Genomic DNA, 22,586 nt, shown 5'->3' on the forward strand with positions numbered 1-22,586 from the left:
GCTGAAGTACTGCGTCCAGTTCTGGGCTTCCCAGTTCAAGAAAGACAGGGAACTGCTGGAGAGGGTCCAGCAAAGGGCTACTAAGATGATTAGGGGATTAGAACATCTCTCATATGAGGAGAGGCTGAGGGACTTGGGTCTCTTTCGTCTGGAGAAAAGAAGATTGAGAGGGGATCTTATCAATGCTTACAAATACTTAAAGGGAGGGTGCCAGGCGGATGGGAGCAGTCTTTTTTCAGTGGTGCCCAGCGACAAGACAAGAGGTAATGGGAACAAGCTTGAACATAGGAAGTTCCATCTTAACATGAGGAGGAACTTCTTTACTTTGAGGGTAGTGGAGCACTGAAACAGGCTGCCCAGAGAGGTTGTGGAGTCTCCCACTCTGGAGATATTCAAAACCTGCCTGGACGCCATCCTGTGCAACCTGTTGTAGGTGACCCTGCCCTGGCAGGGGGGTTGGACTAGATGATCTCCAGAGGTCCCTTCCAACCCTGACCATTCTGTGATTCTGTATTCTAATAACCTAACCAGACATAAAAATAAAAACATTGAAGCATGTCACAAATTTCACCACAAATCCAAGCAACAATTCAAAGCTATAATGTAATGAATAGTCTCAGCTTGTTTCAGATGTCGCATTAGCTGTTGAAAAAAAAATCTTATAGAAAATGCTTGCTTTATACTTTTGCTGTTATAAAAAAAATCCAGTAAAAATAATATCCAAGAGTATAAAATTATCATGCTAAAAAACTAATTAAATCTATAAGAAAAAGTAGCATTCCATCACCTTTTAATAGAAGAGCCTGTGTTTTTCCTTAAATTCAATTTCATTATTTCATTATTCCTTCACTAAATTTGACACTCCATCACATATTCTAAAATGTATAGTGTTTAGGAAGATTACGAGAATGTCTAAACTTCTCATGATCAAACACAATTTGTTTATTTAGAAAAAAATAATCCATCCTGTTGTCTCTAGTTTTGCCATTTGTCCAGCGAGAAAGGAAAAAACAGTTTCACAGAAAACATACAGCAACTGAAAATTCCAAAGTAAATTAGTGATCCTGTGCCCCCTGTTTTCTTTGTGAGGCTTTCCAAAGTCTGCCTCTTTAAGTTTTAACTCACTTAGAGCCCAAGTAAGGTCAGACTGACAGTCATTTAAAGTTGCACAGGTAAGGCATACCAAGATCTAAATTAGTGGGTTTCTTTTCCTCTTCAGAGGTTAAAAGCAGAACTCATTAGACAACTCTTTATCACTCGTTTTTTATGCATTATTTTTTGTCATATTATCGCACGCAAGATTTAGCTGCAAAACAGGTGTGACAAAATTGCCAAGATGCATTTCAATCTCATGGGCTAAAACAAAACTTAAAATAAGAAAAAGTCCATCACACAAGTAGTGGGACCTTCACAGTAGCATATAAATTTCTATGAGTGCTCCAGAAAACATGTGCGCTATATAACCTCTTCTAAAACAAAATTCTGTACCTGCCATAGCATGACTTTCTCGTATAACTCATGACATGTTTTGGTACATGGACAATTGTAGATTGTTTTGATACATGGACAATGTTTTCTATTGCTCACAAAGGATATATTCAAAATATTTAGTTCTTTTTATTTTTATATTCACTGAAGTTTTCTTTTTTGTTGTTTTTGTTTTCTCTGTTTTTCTCAACCAATATAATACTATTGATATCTGTTTATTTAAATAACTGTCCTGAATTTTCTTCCTCTGCATAAATCTTTATTTCCCATTTTATTTACTAAATAAAAAGGAAATATGGATATGCCAAACCAGTTCCTTCCAGTGCTACACTGCAGTTGTATGCAGGAGGCATACTAATTTTCCCAGACTATAAAAAGTAATTGTAGACATTTTTCCTCCGTAAGACTCCTTTGTTCACAAAACCCATCCTGTTCTTACGAGTCTCAATTTTCAGAGAATGGACACTGAGTGCACAGTGATATCCAAAAACGATTTTGTGGAAACTGTATTTTTTACTGCAGTTTTTAACTTGCTTTCCTCTGGAAATTAGGTTTACACAATTTCATAATTCTTGTCCTCAGCCCCAACAAATCTTCAGCCTATTGGACCATTTCATCCTGCTTTAGCAGAGTGAGTGCCAGGTTGCTCTGAGTTAATATGTTCCAACCAGTTTAGAGAAAATTGCTGGCAAGGTACAGAAGAAAACACTGTTTTGGGCCTATCACTAAGGGAAGTGAAGGAATAACTCAGCTCTCAGCATTTACATGATGCAGCAGTCTGGCAGGCAGTATTATACGTAGGTTTGAACAAAACCTAATGTATTTTGTTTGCGCAGTCAGAACAGTTATGGACATTAGAGGAAGTTAAGTGAGAAAGGTAAGCTAGCAGATGTGGGCAGGGTTAGAAGAGCTGAGGAAGGGGATTAGGTGACATAGGAGAAGAAGTCTGAGAGTCCCATGAACAGTTTTAGGGAAACAGTAGAAGCAATCTAGAGGGATTACTTCTGTGCATGGGATGCAGAGTGCAACAGTGGGGAGGCAAGGAAGGTATGTGGGCTTTATGGACACAGGACAGACACAAAAATTAAAAAAAAAAATAATCTATGTTAAATCAGTGGAAGGACATCAGCAGAAGATTCAGAGTGGAGCTTTGGGAGTTGCTTTGTGAAGCTCAGTCATATTTCTGCCAAACAGTTATCTAAAACAGATTAGGGAATCAAGAATAGATCTGACAGACATGGCTTGGAAATAATATATGTGGAGAATTGCTTATAATCAGCCTATTCCCATGAGAAAAATACTTCTTTAAATGAAGATGCAAATGATGTGACCAAGAGGGCAGACCTAACCACTTCCTGCATATTTTTAATTCTTCCAGGAAGGGGCCCAAAGCCCCTATACAGCAAAAATCATATGTTTTGTATACTAGTGTTTAGAATCCCTTCTCATTAAAATCCACGCTGAGTCAACAAGCAATGTAGTCAATTTGAAAGACTTCAGTCCTGTTTGAGATCTAACAAATGGGTATTCTTTGCAGAGATCATTGTGGAGACTTACAGGCTAGAAAGAAAAGTAGTAAACTGCAGTATGATAAGCCTGAGAGATGAATTTAATTTTAAATTAGGACCTCTGGCCAGAGCTTCCTCTAAGCATGACACAAACTTACTAGTTTTTAAGAGCAATGTAGATAGTATACAAAGAGTGCACCACCCCAGGTAAATAATCCAGCAATAGCACGCCATAAAGCTAAGAGAGGATCAACCACAAGGACAGAATATAATCAAACTGTTTCCAAAGCGAGATACTTCCAGCAATAGCCTAGCCCAAGTCCAAAGCTGTACTATATATAAGCATTTATAATGACACAGACACAAACAAAATTTATACTAACTAGTAATTTTTTTACTCCTACTGTAGTTGTAAAACTCTACCTCAGTACACCACTCAAGATGGTGTGGCTGGGAAATAATATACATATATTATGTATGTAATATACGTAATGTATGTATATGTAAAGAATTTGTAACAATGAGAGAACTATGGGGGCGTCTGAGTACATTTCAGTTCTTTCACTGAAATACCAGCACTGAGTGGCCAAATTCACACAATCTCCCTAGTTATTATTTCCCACATTACCTCGACAGTGTGGCACTGACAGTATGGTGTAGTCCAGGGTAGGGACAGCAAATGGTAAGAAATTTAGGCTTGGAGATGTCCTCCACCACTTGTGGTCAAGGACACAGATGTGGGAACAGCAATCTCTCAGTGAAAGCTGAGGCATGAGCTCCTTCTAAGTTCTGTAACTGTAGGAGAGTATCTGAGGATATACTAGGAGGTTAAACAATGAATAATATTCATATGCATGATTGATTGGAAATAGCACACTGTTAAAAACAGTTCTGAGAAGGTAACGTGAAACAGAAGGTATTTTAGGAGCTGAGAAAGGAAACAAGTGAAAAGAAAGCCTGGAGTGAGGGTACACATAAGCTACAGGGCCCTACAGACAAAGTGAAATCTGTGCCCATCTCTATAAGTGAGTATTGTAAAATAACAAAGTGAGACCATACATTTCACTTACCATACATTTGCCTACAGCAAACTGCCCTGCTCACCCCACAGTCTCCCTCAGGTGGCCTTGGTATAGAATCAGAATAAAATAGAATATGTGTATGGATGCAAAAAATATTGTTCTCTACTTTACCTAAGGCTGAAGAAGGTATAGCAGACTGACATAACAGGTGTACTGTAACCAAGAATCTTTTAAACTGAAGAACAGAAAAGATGAAGGCAAGATTGCCTCTAAAGCCATTAAAAAGGAGAAAGTGGTTACAGGTGTGTGGTCTGTCAAAGCCTGCTGAGTAGAAAAGTCATGCTTATTTTTAACAATTTCAAATTAAAAACTAACTTGAAATGAAGAGAAATGGGAGTTACTGTTATTTCATTGCTCAGGAACAAATATGCTTTATACTGGAAATTAAGATGTTAAACTTACATTCCATCTATAGAGTCACTGGAGACTCCCAGCAGCTCCCAGCTGTACCTGGGTATTCTGCTCACTAAGAGCATTTAAGTGCTTCTTTGCAGTAGCATACAATAATCTGGGAATTCTTGTCACCAATATTAATTGTTGTGTCCACATCTCCTGCATCTGTGCCACTCCAGTCACATAAAACCATTGATAACCCATAGATCCTTCAGATGAGGCTTTCACTGCTGTGTAAACATTCCTAAATCACGCATATACATCTTTCCATTACCTCTTCTAGTTCAATGCTATAGGGCAAATTTAGGAAAAACCAAATGCAATTGCATTCTAATAGTTCACACTTTTAGCTAAACAGTCAGCTGCTTCTATTCCCATGCTAACTACAAAGTACCTATAAAGAGTGTTAGACCTCAGCTGATTTTTTTTTTTAAAGAGAAATAATATAAAAAGGGAAAGAAAGAAAAAAAAAAAGAAGCATCAGCAGCTATCATTCCCATTTTCTAATAGAGTGCACAAATATGCTCTATTTATACATTAGCCACATCTGACAAGCAAACATGGAGGTTATGGAATTTGATTAATACAGCATGCAAAATAAAGTAATCTATTTTCATCTTTTTTGAAAGGTATATTGCTTTTTTTTTTTTTTAGCAGTACAATGCTTAGTGCATAGCATGCTTGCTTTTACTTCAAAACCTAAAGTAACATAGTTAATGTAATAATTTCAGCCCAAACAGGCAGGCAGTAAAATATAAATTACCATTTAAACTCTCCTTACAGACACCCACGGATAAATATCATAGATTTATTCATAAAAAAGGAGATCATATATGAATAAACCCAAGACATTTCTGGTTTAGTTGTTGAAAGTTGTTTATATATGTGTTTTTTGCTAAACTATTTCATAAGATAAAATCATGCTTTGTTTAGTCTTAGGGCTAGGAGCAATACAAAATAAGGTTCAAAACTTAAAAATTTTGTATTGTTCTTACTACCGTTTTTCTTATTATCAAATAGGAAAAAAAATGTAGCTTAAAGGAATTAATGAATTATAATAAACTGGGATATTTGAGATAAGATATAACTGTTTAACAGAAAGGGATATTTATAATTAGTTAGGGCCTAATTGTAGCTAATTACAAAAGTGAAGAGATGAAAATAATATTTCCCTTAGTTATTCTATATCAAAATTCCTTCCTTCCAGGGTGTAAAATTACTAGGATATATAGACTGAAGGAGAAGGTTAGATAACACAAAATGAAAGCAATGCCACTGAGGGAAAATATGTGACACAAAACCAAAATATGTAACACAAAAAAATACTATGGGAAGGAATATCTGTATACTATATCTGTATCTGTACAGTCTCTGCAAAGCCTGGGATGTTAACACTCTCTGCAAACATACATACCCATTTGACACCCCACATTCCAGAACTCTTGAGGATTATAATTTGAAGAGGTTGCTCTTGTTCCTTTGGGGTAGATTCTTGTAATGAATCTTGAAGTATGTGAAACAAACTCTTTAGCTGAAAAACAGGATGATAAAACCTTGGTAAGAAAAACTTTATTAATAAAGAGATACTATTTCAATAAATATCAATAAAATAGAATAATCAGATCCAGCATGTTTTTCTTTTTTTTTACACGTTCAGTATACATGTCAATATATTTATTATCATTTCAATGTATTTATATTTTAGGACATTTCTATGCATGTTAACTTTAGTATATGGACTAGTCTGTGATATGGCTGAAATCCTATTTTAAAACCTTAAAATGTGATAGTATTTCTGTTTATAGTGCAGACTGTTGCTAAAGGTTCAATAACCAAGAATCATTCCTTCATGGAAATATTCTGTTTCATCACCTCTTTGTTAGGTAAATAAATGATTTTTATACTAAAGCCCACTGTGTTCTCATGGAAAATTGGAAAGACATAAAACAAGAAATTGATCAAAACGCCCACTCATTCTTTTGTAGTTTGATAGGAAAAAAAATCATCCCAAGATGATCTTAGCTTGATTGCTGTTTTGAAGTTTAAATAAAATGACTGAAAAATCTCAAGACAAGAGAGCAGTGCATTTCTAAACGACACTTAATTGGTTCCTTTATAATCTCCAGAAGATGTTAACTATTCAAGTGAGTTGATTTTCCTCCTTCTAGCAGTGTTCCTTCTGACAAAGGCATAAACTAAACAGATGTGGAAAACTTCAAATGACTTCTATCTACACTTTTCCTGTTTAGTAATTAAATGGAAAGCTTTACATTTCCAGGATCATCACTCTGATCCTTTACATCCTCCCCCTGCCTCCTTTTTTTTTAATAAAACTATTTCTATGTTCACTAGATTGCTAGAGGGAGCAGAAAGGACTCTGACTATGGACAGCTGGCAAAACCCTATTTGTTTTGGTACCTTTCAGCACCATTCACCTAACCAATCATTGAATCATCTCCACAACGTGGTGGATGGCAGCTGGGCTGGCCCTGAATGAATTGGCCTCTGGCAGACTTCATTCCCATGGTCAGTTATCTCTCTTCTTAACACTCCCTTAAGGCTGTTGGCAGACAGCTGGAGTTAAAACAGCAAAGACTACACTGTATTGGCTGCACCAAATGGAGACGCTCCAACACAGAATGAGTTTTGAATAATCCAACTTGGCTGGTACGAAAGATCTGGTCCAATGGAGCAAACTGCCTGCTATGGGGTTTGCCAGGGGTACTGCATGCCCAGCTTCAGTGGGTACTGCAGATCACACATGGGAGGGGTGAAACTTATTCCGCGCATTTTCAAGTATTGACTGTAACTTCTAAATTATTTGATGCAGAAAACAATAAATCAAAGGCTATTCATATATTTTGTATACCATGTTAATGTTTGTTCTTATAAAACTATGTGGAGTTAAAAAAAAGGCGGGGTTTCAATTTTCCTCACAAAACCAACTGAAATATAACAGTGCAGTGCAAATGACAAGATAGCTCTAAAACAATGTTACAAATACAACCAAATGAAATTGGACAACACGTGTTTCATAAAATTTTAACTCTTCCAATGCCTAAACAGTGAACCATAGCAACATTGTAACTTTTATATGATTAAATTAAAAGAAATTACCTGAATGTTTTACAAATTTTCGTGCTTGAACCTCTCCAATCGAATTATTTTCATAGCACTTCTGATTAGCAAGGGAATGCTCAAAGCTTACAAACTTCTGAGATTTGGTATAAATCACAAGGTCTGACAATGCAATGGCAATTTTTATCTTCTTCATCTAATAATAATAATATAAAATAATGGAAGAATAAAAAAATCACAATAACACATAATCCATTATTATTAACAATTCAGGAGAAACTACCATTTTGAATGCAAGCATGGTAAAATGTGTCACAATTAATGCATATTTGAGCTTAAGGTATGACTTTTGATAGTGAGAGTTGATCCAGTCAGAGACATTTAAGGTTATTTTCTCTGTGTTCATCATAGCAATTGTAGGATAAGTAGGAGAGATGCTTCCAATGCTTCCTAGTGCAGTGTTCTGTTGGAAAGCTTTATCATTTCCCTGCTTCTGAGACTGTTATGTAAATTAACATAATTTTTCATGGCTCTTAACATTACTCACTTAAAACATATGTCTGACTTTATATTCCTAAACAGATAAAATATTCGAAAAAGTATACTGGTAAGAAGTACTTGGAGGGGAAAAGAAAAAATAGGCAGGAGAAGCTAGACATTAGTAGCACAAACTCAACCACAAAATGTAGAATGACAGAATGTTTTCCCCTGACAAGCAAATCAGTCATAGTTATATCCCTCCAAGCATTGCTCTGAAGTTAGGAAAACTCTGTTCTTCTTAATTAAGATGGAAAGTTCTTTGGTCAAAGTCTTTGTTTAGTCTTGCTCCATAACAAAGCAAGCAAAAGCAGAGGCTGCTGTACATTGAAGCAGCCAAAATTTTACCAGGGTCTCATCTGTTAACTGAGGTGTTACGTGACTTCTTCATTTTACTTAGCCTGAACATGTGAGCTAATCAGTGGTAGTAGCCAGCAAAGAGCTGATGGTATTAATAATGTTTACATTCTATTAAAGCTTTTGAAGGCAAATTCTCATCTGACAAAATAATAGGGATTGCCTGCTCGTGGCTCTTAAACTATGCAAAGTTCAAGTGCATTAATTGTTCTGGAGCTGTGTCCCACGAGGAGCAATAGGAGTCTACTGGCACAGAATTCCTGAATAGTATAGCTCTCTGGATGTGGAAGGCAATGACACAGCCAAAGCCAACAGCACCACTAGCACATCTTGGGTGCGAATTGAAATGTTCTCCTTCCCTCCAATAGAGCAATAGAATGGGGCCTCAGAAAAAATACTCCCACTCCAATAGAGTGGGACCACAGAAACCATTTTCTCTTCTGCCTGTGAAACATGGCCAGACATCTATTGTTGCTGCTGTTGATCAAGATGTATCTGGTGTATGTTTTGGTCTGTAACATGATGTTACAAACACACGTGACCCTATTATCTGGAAATTTGGCATTCCCTGTTCAAAGAAGACTCCATTCTTCCTCAGAATTTTTCCTTGCTATCTCTCTATATCAGATGGAAAGAAAAAGAAGCAAAGCTCTTGACCTTCAAATCACTTTGAGAAAAAAAACACAGAAGAAGAGACACTGCCTCTCAGGAAAAACACTGAGCCCTGAGGAGCATTGCCAGTCTATCTGCATTCAGATAATCAGAGCATGATGTGGAAAAGTGACTGGATACTGGGCGCTTTCTGCTTGCTGAAAAAACTTGAGCAAAGCAGTTTGCACCCTGATGGAGCAACAGATTTCCATGGCAGAGAATCAGTAATTGGTTAAAAAAATGAGTAAATTTAATTTGACTATTAAATAGAAAATTATGTCCAATTTTTACACTTTCTTTCAGAAACTATTTAATGTCAAGTTTCTACATAAATGTAAAATACCTTTTCTACTATAAGTGGTTAAAAATGTTTTAGTGCAGCCAGAACTCTACACCTAAGTTCATGCATAAATCCAGAAGAAAAGAAAATAGGGGAATAGCAGCTCCTCAAAATTTCCATGATAGACTGGTGGACTGTGGAAAGAGATAGTTAACTCTGTCCTTCATCATCAGGAACTGCTATGGGTTGTGCATAGCTCCAGAAGGGCCTTGAGACCAACTAAGTAGTTGGGCAACTTTAACTTAGAACTATTGTGGCATTGAGCACCTTGTTAAGCACAAGAATGGAAATTGAAAAATGCGGGTTGAGTTTAGGATGGGAGCACAGGGATGGGTTGATTTTAGTTGGACACTAAAATATGCTTCAGTTTGGAGTGTCTTGTAAGAATCAGGAAAAATATGAAACTTTGAGTTAAAAAATATTTTTTCCAAATATATTGCTCTAAGTAATTTCAAAGCCTACCTTTTAAATTTAATCTCTATTTTGAGATAATATATTCCGTCTTTTCTGAAAAAAAAAAAGCTGGCATAGATCTATGTGTTTTCTAAATTCAATTGAGACAAAAGTTACCTTTGCTTTTTTTCGAGGTGGGGCTGAAGGTCTTTGTTCAGTTTTTCTTTTTGGGGTATCATTCTTTGGGTAAAGAGGGGCTTTTTCATCAGTCTCATCTTCATCGGACACATTTTCAAGATCAGAAATTTCCCCTGTCTCACCACGACTGTCAAGATCTCTCCTGAGCATACCTTCCTCAATTGTTCCAACTTTTTTATTTTTTACAAGAATTTTGAATTTTAATGCCTGTAAAAAAGAAGTTAAACAGTAGTAACTAGAATTATGTGTGGTCTAATTATAGGTTTTCATATCTAGATATTGTTTCTAGATATTGTTAACCCACGTTCAAAGCTGTTTCTTAAGTATAATGAAATGAGGTAACACAATGAAGTGAACGTAGATATCAGTGAGACAGAAGTCAAAAGCAAGTAAAACAAACAGAAACTGGAGATCAAAGCACACAATAGAATATGAATATCTATTAAAAAAACCCTGTCCACCATATAGATACACAGATGCTGAAACCATGAGCAAGATGAAGGTAGGAAGTTAAGTAAGTGTCAGTAGTGATGGCCAGGTAAGTCATAGGAGGTATATTTTTTTACTATACATGAATTCGTTTTTATATATAGACCTACAGAGATCTATCTTATATTAATCTGAAATTTTCTTTAGCTATCACTGCAGCTGCTGGAAATTTGTTACCGTATTTGATCAGTTCATTTGTGCACGACTGTCTAGCGTACGCACCAAATTAAAAGTTTTGTTATGTCATTATACGGTGGATCCTCATGCTGATCTTACCTGGTCAGAGAAATTAACAGAGTTTGGTAATTTGTTGCCTAAGCAGTTTCTCTATTTTTAAAAGGGTATGTTTAAAAATTACATAATAAAAAATGTAGGAAAAAATTCATTAAAGTTTATAATTTGTAATAAGATGGCTTTAATCTATGTGCCTGAATCCTATAAATTTCACTTAGATTTAGGAAATAATATTCACAGTAAAACAGCTATTATGTAGCAGACATTCATCTCTACCTCTGCATGCAGAAACTGCCAGTGAGTAACAGAACTTACTTAGGTTCTTGGATAAAGTAATCCACAAAAATATTCCTTAAGTTTCATATGCATTAGTGAAAAGGAAGACTATACTGCTGGGAAGGTTACAGAAACAACAATCAAATAGTTACACACTAAATAAGAGATAACTGAAATATTATATTCTAAGGTATCTATTAATTAAATATGAAAAGCATGGATGATAGAAACATATATAAAACCAAAGCTTTATAATAGAAACTAGAGCCATAGGCAAAGAAATAGACATTACATTTATTTACATTTCAACTTCCATTGCTGATAGTCTCCTTAACACTTCAGATCTCGTATTAGTAGTTTGTCAGTGTGCCAGTGGAATGAGATACCCTATGTTTAATATCTGTCAATGCCATGCTACTGTAAGATTTGATTAGTCTCTCTGAACTGGTGATTCAGAATAAGGAAGCCCTTTAACATTTCCTTCATTTCTTATTGATGCACTCATTTTTTTTCCTGTGATATTTTTAGAAGAGTTTTAATATGAGTAATGCTACTCATATTTTAGAGTTCTGAATTTTTCTTTGCATCTTCGTCTTGCATTTTATTCATAGGGAAATTTTAGTTCTACAAATTAAAAAATAAGACCTGGTATGCAAGGGAAGGAAATCCTTTCTATAGATATATTACTGCCTCCTATATGTAAACTTGCCTTAAGTACAAAAGACCATAGTCTGTATCACCATATAAAAAAGGGCCATGACGTTTTAAGTCAGTTTCTAGATTTCTGTGTATGAACTGTCGGCAAAGATGTAAATACCGTGAGGTGGGACCAACTTTTTTTTTTCTATAAAGATGCCATTTTAAAATCATAGCTCTCTTTTCAAAAACAATTACAGAAAATACTCTAGCAAGAAATTTTGCTATTTTTTGGCCAGAAGCAGATTCCAATAATAGTTAACCCAAATCACTGAAAGTTAACCATGAACTGAAAAAGACATACCACAGATTTTTAAGTCTGAGCTTCAAACAGATCTTCAAAAAAAGTATGACAAATATATGGTTACAAAATCAGTGACTATGTAAAATTCGAGTTCTTTAATTAGTAATCTGCAGTGCTAAACACACAGCATATTTCCATACAAATGCCTAAATCTTTTAAGCAGATAATGAGCTGAAAGTCTGAACATTCACTGTAACTTCTTTTTCTAGTTTAAATATAAAATTCAAAATGTTTAAAAAAGTACATGGTTACTATGTACTTATATATAAACTGTAAGCATACTAAAAAATTTAAATATGTAAAACATAATAGATCTTCCCGAGAGCATAATGGGACTTCAAGGCTGGCACAAGCAAAAGCCTGCCATTGCAATCAATTCGAACAAATATTTAAATAATTAAATGAACAAAACTTAGTTATTGTCCTAAATAGGCATTCTGGTTAATGTCATGTACAATATAAATCAGCACAACTGAAGTAATGCAAGACTCCAAGACAAAATCACAAGCACTTTGGAATGGATCAGGCAAACCCACCTACTGACCAACTAAAGTAAAAAGGGACAAAATTCGGTCCTCAGAAATGTAGAAAACAAACCCTGGATTTGGGTTATGAGTATTAAAAAGAGAACAGCTTCCCCTATTTAAATTGAGCATGTTCTTCTCTCTTCTCCTCTCCTGACCAGCTGTAGATGCTTAGTAAGAGGACTATCTAATCCTGAAAATCTTGCTAAGTAACAAGGTTAAAATCAGTTTAAAGTTTTACATAGTTTTCCGTTCCAAGAATTATATTACCGTCTTAAATACTGATATAGGGTAAACATGTGACACCTCCCATGAAGTCTAACAAAGGGGGAAGGTTTTGAGGCATTGACAAAATTTGTCTTGAATGACAATAACAGGGCACTATTGTTAAGTACAACTGTTAAAAAAACCCCAACACCACCATTCTTCAATGGTTCAAGAAGAGAATCACACTTAGTGAAAGTGTGAATAGACGTCTTTGTAGCAGCCTTATAAATCACAATTATTGAGATATTCAAGTCAACACTACCAGTAATGTCTGAGCTCTAATTAAATAGATATTAATTATATCAGAAGCACCTTTTTAGCTATCCCATAACAAGCTTTCATACGACACAGTTATCTAATGAGAAGTCCTGTAAATTGAAAATTCTAGTTCTGTATTGTGCTCTGTAGTAGACACAAAATACATCTTTGTAAATGTCCTTTTATTAAAGATACGAAAAAGGAAAACATGCCTAAAAAAGGAAATTGAGAGGGGTGGCACTGGCAGACTAATTTTCGCGACGAAGTGAAAACCTGACACAATCCTGGGTAAAAGTATGTGTGTTCTAAGAAACACTCCTTAAAAACAATTTTGCAAGGTAGTATTTCTCACTCATCTACCAGAAAGAGTCCCACTCAGGAACCAAACTTCAAAGGTAAAGGCAGAATCAATTTGCTAATGGGTCAGAGGCTTGACCTATTATAACTGTTGGCGGTAAGGTTAGATCCCATTGAAAACCAGAACCCTTTGCTGGCAATGCCTTGTCCTGTTTTACCTGAGGACTCCATCAGAGGTAAGAGAAATATGAAAACACACATAGACTTTCCTAACCATGCAATCAAAAAGGCATCTGACAGTAGTCTTGGAGAAAGTTCTAGTGCAGATGATTTTGCATTTCTTAGAGACTTTTAAGGCTAAAAATGGGGTGGAACTGATCGACAATTATGTTGCAAATAACACTGTTAACTAACATGCTGCTCATGGTTCAAGAACCTGCAACAACTCAGAACCAGAAATCAGCAAGGGCCAGCAGCTGTGCAAGGTTGAGGGTGACAGTAGGGTAGGCATGGGCAAATGATCTCACCAGCTAGGGCAACAGTAAAACAATTAGAGCAGATATGGCAATAGTAGGCAAGTTCAGGAAGCAGTCCAGTGACCGCCAGACAAGTCATGAGGCAAGTCCCAGGTCAAACCAGGAAGACATATCATATAAGTATAGAATGGTTGAATGTGGAAGGGACCCATGGAGACCATCCAGTCCAACCTCCTTGTTCAAAGCAGGGTCAATAAGAGTTAGGGCTGTGTCCGGTCAGGTTTTGAGTATCTCCAAGAGGGAGACTCCATAATCTCTTGAAGCAACCTGCTCCAGTGCCTGACTGCCATCACAGTAAAAAATTATTTTTCTCATGTTTAAATGGAATTTCTTATATTTCAGTTCGTTCCCATTGCCTATAGCCATTTCACAGTGCACTGAAAAAAGTCTGAGCCCAACCTAGAGAATCCAGAAATTTTATGACAAGCAATACTGATTTTCTTATTTTTGAGGTCATCACCAGGGCATGCTACATTTTCAACATCTTTCTTCTCATATTTGCAAAGAATAGATGCCATAGACACCCTGAAAGGCAGAACAGTGGAATGGAAATGTTTTTGACTTTCTAAGAAGCACAGATATTTCTGATGCAAAGACTTGGTCAAGACATTTGCATATGTGACTTCTAGGTCAAAAAAATAGGACTGAATCTCATCACTGAAGCAACAGCATTAGATATGCTAAAGCAGTCTTGATCTTGAATTTCCGAGTGAAAATCTTCATGCCCTACTTTTTCAATAACAAGAAAATAAGACTATAAAACCCTATAAAGATATGTAAGAGGAAGATTTGGAGATGTTTAGACTGAAAATTGAATCATATAGCCACAGCTTAATCAGACTATTACCCTTTTGTCAGACACTATAAGCAGTGAGAAGCTATTTGTCAGAGGCTATAGACACCCAGGTACAACCAAGTTTTGAAAGTTTCTCAGTGAGACACATCTTTACAGAGAAAAGAAGAGAGTGCAGTAGCAATAAGAATCTTTTAGACATACACTCAAATGTTATATCTAGATGACAAAGGCTGTGGTACTTGGTTCACCCAGACTGGTGCATTCTGGACAAACAGTGACTGTGTATGGAAAGGTCCTTTGTATATTGAGTAGATACAGGTGAAGAGAAAGGTGAACAAGGAGTCTTGGCTACGGGGTTGGTTGGTTTTCCCCCTAACAGTAGGGTTTAAAATTCCCAGAGAGCATGAAGGTGTACTGGAGACCTTCTATGAATGTTTCTCAAGGAGATTACTAAATAGTTCCTTTTATTTAGATAGCATGGCTTTAATAACTGTGACGAAACCTTGGAGATTGTGGCCAGAAACGCTTCTGAACCACCACAACATAGTAATTGATCTTGCAACTATGTAGTAAACATTGAAGATGACTTTTAAAATAACAAGTTGCCACTTCACTTTCAGTTAACAATGCATCACTATCTCTTTCCAGTTTTGTGATAGGAAACCTGCAAATAATGAAAAATTCCTAAGTAGTTCATGTACATATCATGCCAGCAGTGTAAGGTACTTTGATGTACTACAATGCAAAATAATTGAGAAAAAAACCTTCATCAAAAGCATCAATGCATTTACCTTCTTTTTTGTGTGTTACATTTGAGGCTTCCTTGTTTCTTTCAGTAGCTGTCAAACCCATTAGAAAGGAAGGATTCAGGGTAAGAAAAAATTGATCTTACTTCTAGGATTCTAATATTTTCTAAGTTCATCTACAAATTGCTGCACAAGACACTGCATTCTGTCACTTTATATCAGCATAATCCAGGAGTACTGGTGCAATTGGCAGAGGTCTCTGGCGCCAGTCAGTGATGCCAAACATAATTTAATTTGGGAGATGACTCAAAGGACCTGATATTCCAGTGAATATTAAAGGAAGTTCATGAAGGCTCTTTAGAAGCACCACAGTGGCCAAGGCTGCAAGGAGAGGATTGTAGTGGGTCTGTTGCTTTGAGTGGCAAAATATCTGCATGGGATAGAGGTAGGAGGATAGATATAGCAGAAGAGATTGGTGAAGCTTGAGTGGCCCCAGTTTATCTCAGTGGATAAGGGGTATGGGAAAGAATGAAACAGTGCAAAAGCCTCTACTCCACATGTAGAGGAAGAATTATCTGTTGAGATGCTACAGAATACAGTAATATTCCAGGGAATTAACAGTACTAGTATAATCAGCTGCAGGGTGAACATGTGACTGAGGCCAAAGAATTAAAAAAACTCCTTTCCTGAAATTTTCTGGGTTTGTGTTTCAGAGCAAGCAGGTGTTGAGAAAAAGCAGAGAGCAATAGCTTTCAGTAACCATCCAATTTTCTTTTCTGGACCACTTTGTGATTCTCCCTTGGATTTACAGTGATGGGAAACGTCATGCATGAGCTGTGGTCCAAGGAAGCACCTAAGACTGGGTTTACTCTGCATTTTAATCCTTCTTCCAGACACAAAATCATCTCAGCTGACAAAGTTGTAGCTCAAAACCTACTTAGAAAGGGAAGTGGGAGGTTGATCAGACAACAGAGGAGGAAAAAATTTCCATGGAGATCTCCGCATCTCCAAGACCTAAGTAAGAACCTGTAATTGGCAGATGTTTCTATGAAGTGTTTGGAGAAATTATGTGGTATTCTGCTTCATGTGCACCAGGGCATCATTTGATTCAGCACTTGAAGAACACTGAGAAGTGGGTATTAAAAGGAAGCCTTGCATGAGCCGCATGTACGCCTTCATAGGAGGAGCAAAACTAGGAACAGCAGTAGCTGCCAGATGAGGAGAATTTCCTACCCAAGAAACATAATATTTCGATTTCATGTGACAGGGAGAAGCTGGGCATTGGTGGTCCTTGCCAAAGAAATCTGAGAGAAAAGGGAAGGAGGACTGAACTGGTTAGTCCACAGCCAAAGCTTTGGGGGATCCTACAAGCAGTTTGTTCAAAAAAGCCTAGCAAAGAAGGCAGTAGCACAGGTCATGAACACAAGAGGTGACAAGTGGTCAATAACCTGTTGTGACACAGGCAATCAGAGGACTTGAGGGATAGAAATATGTCTATTGCATTTACAGATACGTGAGGCACATGTGGAAATAAAGAAGTTTGTGCTTTGTCCCTAGGGATATTATTAGACTGGAATATTGTTTAACAGAGTGTATTATAAAAAAATGTCTCTGTGGTTATTGTTAATTTTTATGAAAAGTGAAATATTCTCTACCCTTCCAATCCCTCGCATCTTCCTTGCTAAGATCCAGTCAGAAGAAAGGAGAGTGAAGCTCAACTCAAGGAAGGTGAAAATGACAAAAGAAGGTAAACAAGATTATATGGAAAATGGAGGTAAAGCACTGTAACTCTGACCCAAATACCTTAATTTTTAAACTCAGAGTAATTCAATTCCTATATATACAAACATACACATAGTAAAGTGACTTGAAGTATATTCACCCAAATGCTGAGCTACTTTAGTGTGACATTCATGTTCATTTATAATCAAGGAAATATTTTAGCATACAAGGAATTTGCCACCTATTTGTATTGTTCTTTAATATAAGACAGTGTAACAGTCTAAAAAAGGAAGCAACACTGAAGAAATCATCATTTTAAATTAATATTTATAACAGACTTTAAAAGCATATCCAATGAGCCCGCAGTGTGCCCTTGCCGCCAAAAAGGCCAATGGAGTCCTGGGCTGCATAGGGAAGAGTGTGTCCAGTAGGTTGAGGGAGGTCATTCTCCCCCTCTACTCGGCACTGGTGAGGCCACAACTGGAATACTGTGTCCAGTTTTGGGCTCCACAGTTCAAGAGGGACAGGGAACTGCTGGAGCGAGTCCAGCGAAGGGCAACCAAGATGATTGAGGGATTGGAGCATCTCCCTTACGAGGAAAGGCTGAGAGGGCTGGGACTCTTTAGCCTGGAGAAGAGAAGGCTGAGGGAAGACCTTATTATTGCTTATAAATATCTAAAGGGTGGGTTGAAGGAGGATGGAGCCACACTCTTCTCGGTGGTTCCCAGAGACAGGACGAGGGGCAATGGGCACAAGCTGGAACATAGGAAGTTCCGTTCCAACACACGGAAAAACTTCTTGATAGTTCGGGTGACAGAGCACTGGCACAGGCTGCCCAGGGAGGTTGTGGAGGCTCCTTCTCTGGAGATTTTCAAAACCCGCCTGGATGCAGTCCTGAGTAATGTGCTCTGGGCAATCCTGCTTTAGCAGGGGAGTTGGACTAGATGATCTCTAGAGGTACCTTCCAACTCTGAAAATTCTGTGATTCTGTGAAAACATGCTAAGGAAAAAGCTAATAATCTAGGTGAAAGGAATGTATGTTGGCCACAGAACATGCTGAGTAGGACTCTACAAAGAAAACTTAAGAATTGTTAGTAGGCTAAATTAAAGTGTGTAACGATTTCTTTTTTAAAATGTTGCTTTTTGCTATATTTTCTGTTTCTTTTTCTTTAATTTCAATATTCAATGGAAGATACAGGTTCACATATAAATACAGATGTATTACATATGATAGTTTCAAAAGAGTAAACTGATTTTAAAGATTTTCCTCTTTGTTGCATATGAATATAATATAGATAGATATAGTCATCTGATAAGATTCTTGCTAGTAAAAGCACTCATGTAGGCAAGTACACCAATTCCCTTGAGTACATTATTCATAGTAATTTTTTTCAAAATGAGTTATCAGGCTACTGGTTGTATCAGCCTGTAAGCAAATTTATTTACTGCGCTTGAGCCACGCCAATGAACACATCATTCTGTTGAACCAATCTCATATCTGAGCAATTACAATGAACTTTAATCATCCTGACACTTACTACATTTTATTAGACTTATATTAGAAATCAGAAAACTGTCATGCTTAAAGAACAGTGCCCTTACTCTGTTACTGATGTTAACACTTCTGATACAATTTTCTTCCTGGGATGGCTTTAGCAATTGTGTTCCTATAGAATCGTATCAGATGCGATAGCTTCTTCCCTATTTTTGCCAACGCTCCATCTTGAAAAAGGTGGAACAGTAAATGATGTAAGTGACAACTATTTTTTTTTTTTTTTTTTACTCTAACTGAGAATCTTTCTTCATGAACAGAATTTTGAATTCATATTTATGGTTCTGTAACAACTCTTTTCACTGCTTAAGTGAAGCAGGCTTAAGACAAAGTTCAGCATCAGGCTCACTTAAATGATAATGAATTTACCCAGGCCCCGGATATGCACAGGGTCCCGAGCTTTAAGGATGTGATGCCACTAAATTCTTTTTGAACCTGGATCAAAAAGTGGTTCTTCAAAAAGTGTTAGCCAAAAGTCAAGCTTACAACTCTATTTGCAAATTCAGTCATAACTAAATATTTCCTTTTTTCTGATGTGCTTGATCAGAGCAGCTAAGAGAAACAGAGATGATCCTAATCCCTGTTCTTTCTCAACATAATGATTTATTAAATTCAGACTTTTATAAATCAGCTGAGGACAGTGGTATTATTTAGGTAACTCTTACATCTTACATCGATGTGGAATACATCTCAAGTATCTTTAAAAGATTAAAAGTTCAATAGAACGAATCTCATCTGAACAGCATACATTTAAGTGAGGAATAAGTACGGAACCCAGCAATGGGTTTTCAGGCAAAAATTCTACAGAGCTGACTTATGAAAACCCTAAGCTATGGAAATACAAAGTATGAATTTCCTATATCACAGTAAACATGGTAAGGGACATATTTCATAGAAAGTAACATTTTAAAGTATGTCATGCAGTGACTCCTTGATTCAGGTGCAGTACACTGATTTCGTGTTTGCTACAGAGGACATATGATCCTTGGACATCTATTAGACTGAATGCAGCTATACTTTGAAAGGCTTTAAACAAACTGTCATGTTTAATATGATTTTTTGGTTTGGTTGGTTGGTTTTTTGCATTACAGAACAGTTTTCAAGGTTGCAAAGTGATACCGGACAGTGTGATATAAAAATATAATACTACAATCAAAAAAATATGTTGGCTTATTGAGAAATTTGTTAACGTATTAAATATATTTACAACATCATTGCGATGAAAATACAACAGTATGGTTAATACTTCAGCAAGCCTTGCAGACACACCACTTCAAAAATATTTTTTCCATGACAAATCCTTTACAAAAATACATCTCTGTGTGTGTTGTCTTTCCTTATTACAGTGTTTCCCCCCCATGTTTTCATTTGAATTGTTCCTTTTTCAGTTATTGTTCAAAAAAAAAAAAAGGTATAAAATGTATCTTATACATCACTGATAATAGCAACAAACCTAAATAACTATTTTGTATGTATGCATGTATTTGTGTTACAAGAGATTAAAAAAAGTCTTTTGTCCTTGAAAGAAAATTATGTGCAAAGACTGGAACAATGGGAATTTATTTGTTTTAGTTTGCAATAAAATTTTCAACACCCATCTAATTGCCTTTTCTGACTTCATATCCCAGGGGTCTCAAGCCACCAGCTGAGAAACACTGCCTTAGGGAGAAACATGCTGAGAAAAAGAGAATATTTTTGCAGTAACAGAACTCAATATAGCTCCATCAACACTGTTATTGAAAATAATGTAGATTCAGTTTTCCATTTCAATAATATGTTTAAATTTTAGCAAATTCATTCAATCTAAGGAACAAAAAATAAATCAGCGGAAACCAGATACACTAACATGTTTAAAGTGAATATTTTTTAATTTTCAAAGCATAATGTTGTTAAAAATGTATACTTTATTTCCTCTTTTAAAACTAAAATACTGGAAGCCTCATTTCGGAGAGGAGTGGAGAGGAGAGGAGAGGAGAGGAGAGGAGAGGAGAGGAGAGTTCAGTTTAAGCTCAAAATGTTGACTTTACAGGTCACCAGAAACTTTGAAGCTGTTCATTATAACACAATGTTTCAGTAACTTAAAATTTCCAAAATTAAATTAACCAGGTGCTTGCATAGGTCACAGATTCAGAGTTCAGATTCAGTAGTACTTCGTTCTACAATCTTTGCTGTATCATTCCCTATGTATAAATCTGCACTCTTTAAAGGCAGATGCTTTTTTCTGTGTTTAGACTACCAGATCTCCAACATAGGACCACACATAGTTGAAACACACTATGATAACTTAATTCATGTTAAGTAATAGTTTAACAAAATCAGAGTAATTTCAGTATTGCTACTCGGTTTTCAATATGCAGGTTTATTCAGTGTTAGTAAGCATGGTTCAAAATAACAAGACACACTACTACAGCTGCCATGTTTCCATATAAAATAAACTGCAACCCACAAACTTCACTTAACTTTATTTGTATATAAAATAAAACTTTTAATGCATCCAAAGCACCAGAATTTGGATTTATGTGAACTGCAAGATGCAAAGCTTTGCAAAAATGTTAGTACGTTAGCTTTTAACAAACGCATGCTTCAGCATTGTACTGAAAACAGTTTTCTGTTAAATTAAAAATTTCCATATAAATCCACATGATTAATTTTCGCTTTTTCTGTCTTCTTTATCTTTTCATGTGGTTTTTATTGTGTTGGTTAATTAAGTTTTTGTTACCACCTGAAGTCTATTTCAGACACCAGATGAGCAGTTTCATAAATTGTTTCAGAAGACTGAAAAAAACCAAACCAAACTATTTTTTTTCCCGTCTATCTTTCACAGAGAGAAATGCAATATTATTACCTCAGGAGAAGGTAGTTTAGTCACCACTGTATCACCAATCGTTGAAGTAAGAAGTTTTTCACCTAGAATACTTTCTAAATATTCTGCCATTACTTCCTGTTGCTTAGGGCTGCAGTGGTTCTCCAAAGACAGTACAACTGGATAGTCAGATGCCTGGAATTATAATTTAAAGGCTTTTATTATTAATAAGTAAAAAAAGGGACTACTTCATTTCCCAAAATATCTTACAAAACTCCCCTTGGTAATCTGTATTTTCCTTTTATTTTCAAAACTTTCAGAACATGGATCAGTTGCTTCAGGTTAATAACACAATAAAAAAGCTCACAATGTTTATGGAAAACAGAAAGCACAATTGTAGAAGAGAAAAAATGCACCCTCAGGAAGTTAAGGGGGGTTAAAACAGGGCTAGACCGATACAGAATTAAAAAAAAAAAAAATCACCACCACCACTAGGGAAATAAAATGAAGATCAGTTAGGAGGGACACAATAGTTAATTAGAGAAATCAGGGAGTTACAGAATCACAGAATGGTCAGGACTGGAAGGGACCTCTGGAGATCATCTAGTCCAACCCCCCCACCAGAGCAGGGTGACCTACAGGAGGTTGCACAGGACTGCATCCAGGTGGGTTTTGAATGTCTCCAGAGTCAGAGACTCCACAATCTCTCTGGGCAGCCTGTGCCAGTGCTCTGCCACCCTCAAAGTAAAGAAGTCCCTCCTCATGTTTAGATGGAACTTCCCATGCTCAGGTTTGCACCTGTTACCTCTTGTTCTATCACTGGGTACCACTGAAAAAAGACTGTTCCCATCTACCTGGCACCCTCCCTTTAAGTATTTATAAGTATCGATAAGATGGGCTAAAACCTCCCAGACACACTAAGGCATAAAAAATTATTTAGATTAATTTCAAAGGAGACTTAAAACATTCCAAATTGTAAAAACATCAATATTGACCATTTTGGTGTTTTTCAAAATTAAAGAAATCTTAATCTTTTCAGTTCTGATATCCACTATTCCCAA

At 36.3% G+C, this 22,586-nt stretch overlaps 1 protein-coding gene across 1 annotated transcript in view; it reads right to left on the bottom strand.

Moving 5' to 3' along the window:
- PLCZ1 (phospholipase C, zeta 1) overlaps positions 1-22,586 on the bottom strand; it is a 50,842-nt gene that overhangs the window by 16,186 nt on the left and 12,070 nt on the right. Inside the window, exons 6-9 of the mRNA XM_009879657.1 lie at positions 21,568-21,720; positions 10,005-10,232; positions 7,589-7,745; positions 5,886-6,002 (exon numbers count right to left, since the gene is read on the bottom strand). Of these exons, the coding sequence (XP_009877959.1) occupies positions 5,886-6,002; positions 7,589-7,745; positions 10,005-10,232; positions 21,568-21,720 (655 nt within the window). The remainder of the gene's footprint in view (positions 1-5,885; positions 6,003-7,588; positions 7,746-10,004; positions 10,233-21,567; positions 21,721-22,586) is intronic.

The sequence above is a fragment of the Charadrius vociferus genome, unplaced genomic scaffold (genome assembly GCF_000708025.1).
Source record: "Charadrius vociferus isolate BGI_N301 unplaced genomic scaffold, ASM70802v2 scaffold90, whole genome shotgun sequence".
In the NCBI taxonomy this organism is placed as follows: domain Eukaryota; kingdom Metazoa; phylum Chordata; class Aves; order Charadriiformes; family Charadriidae; genus Charadrius; species Charadrius vociferus.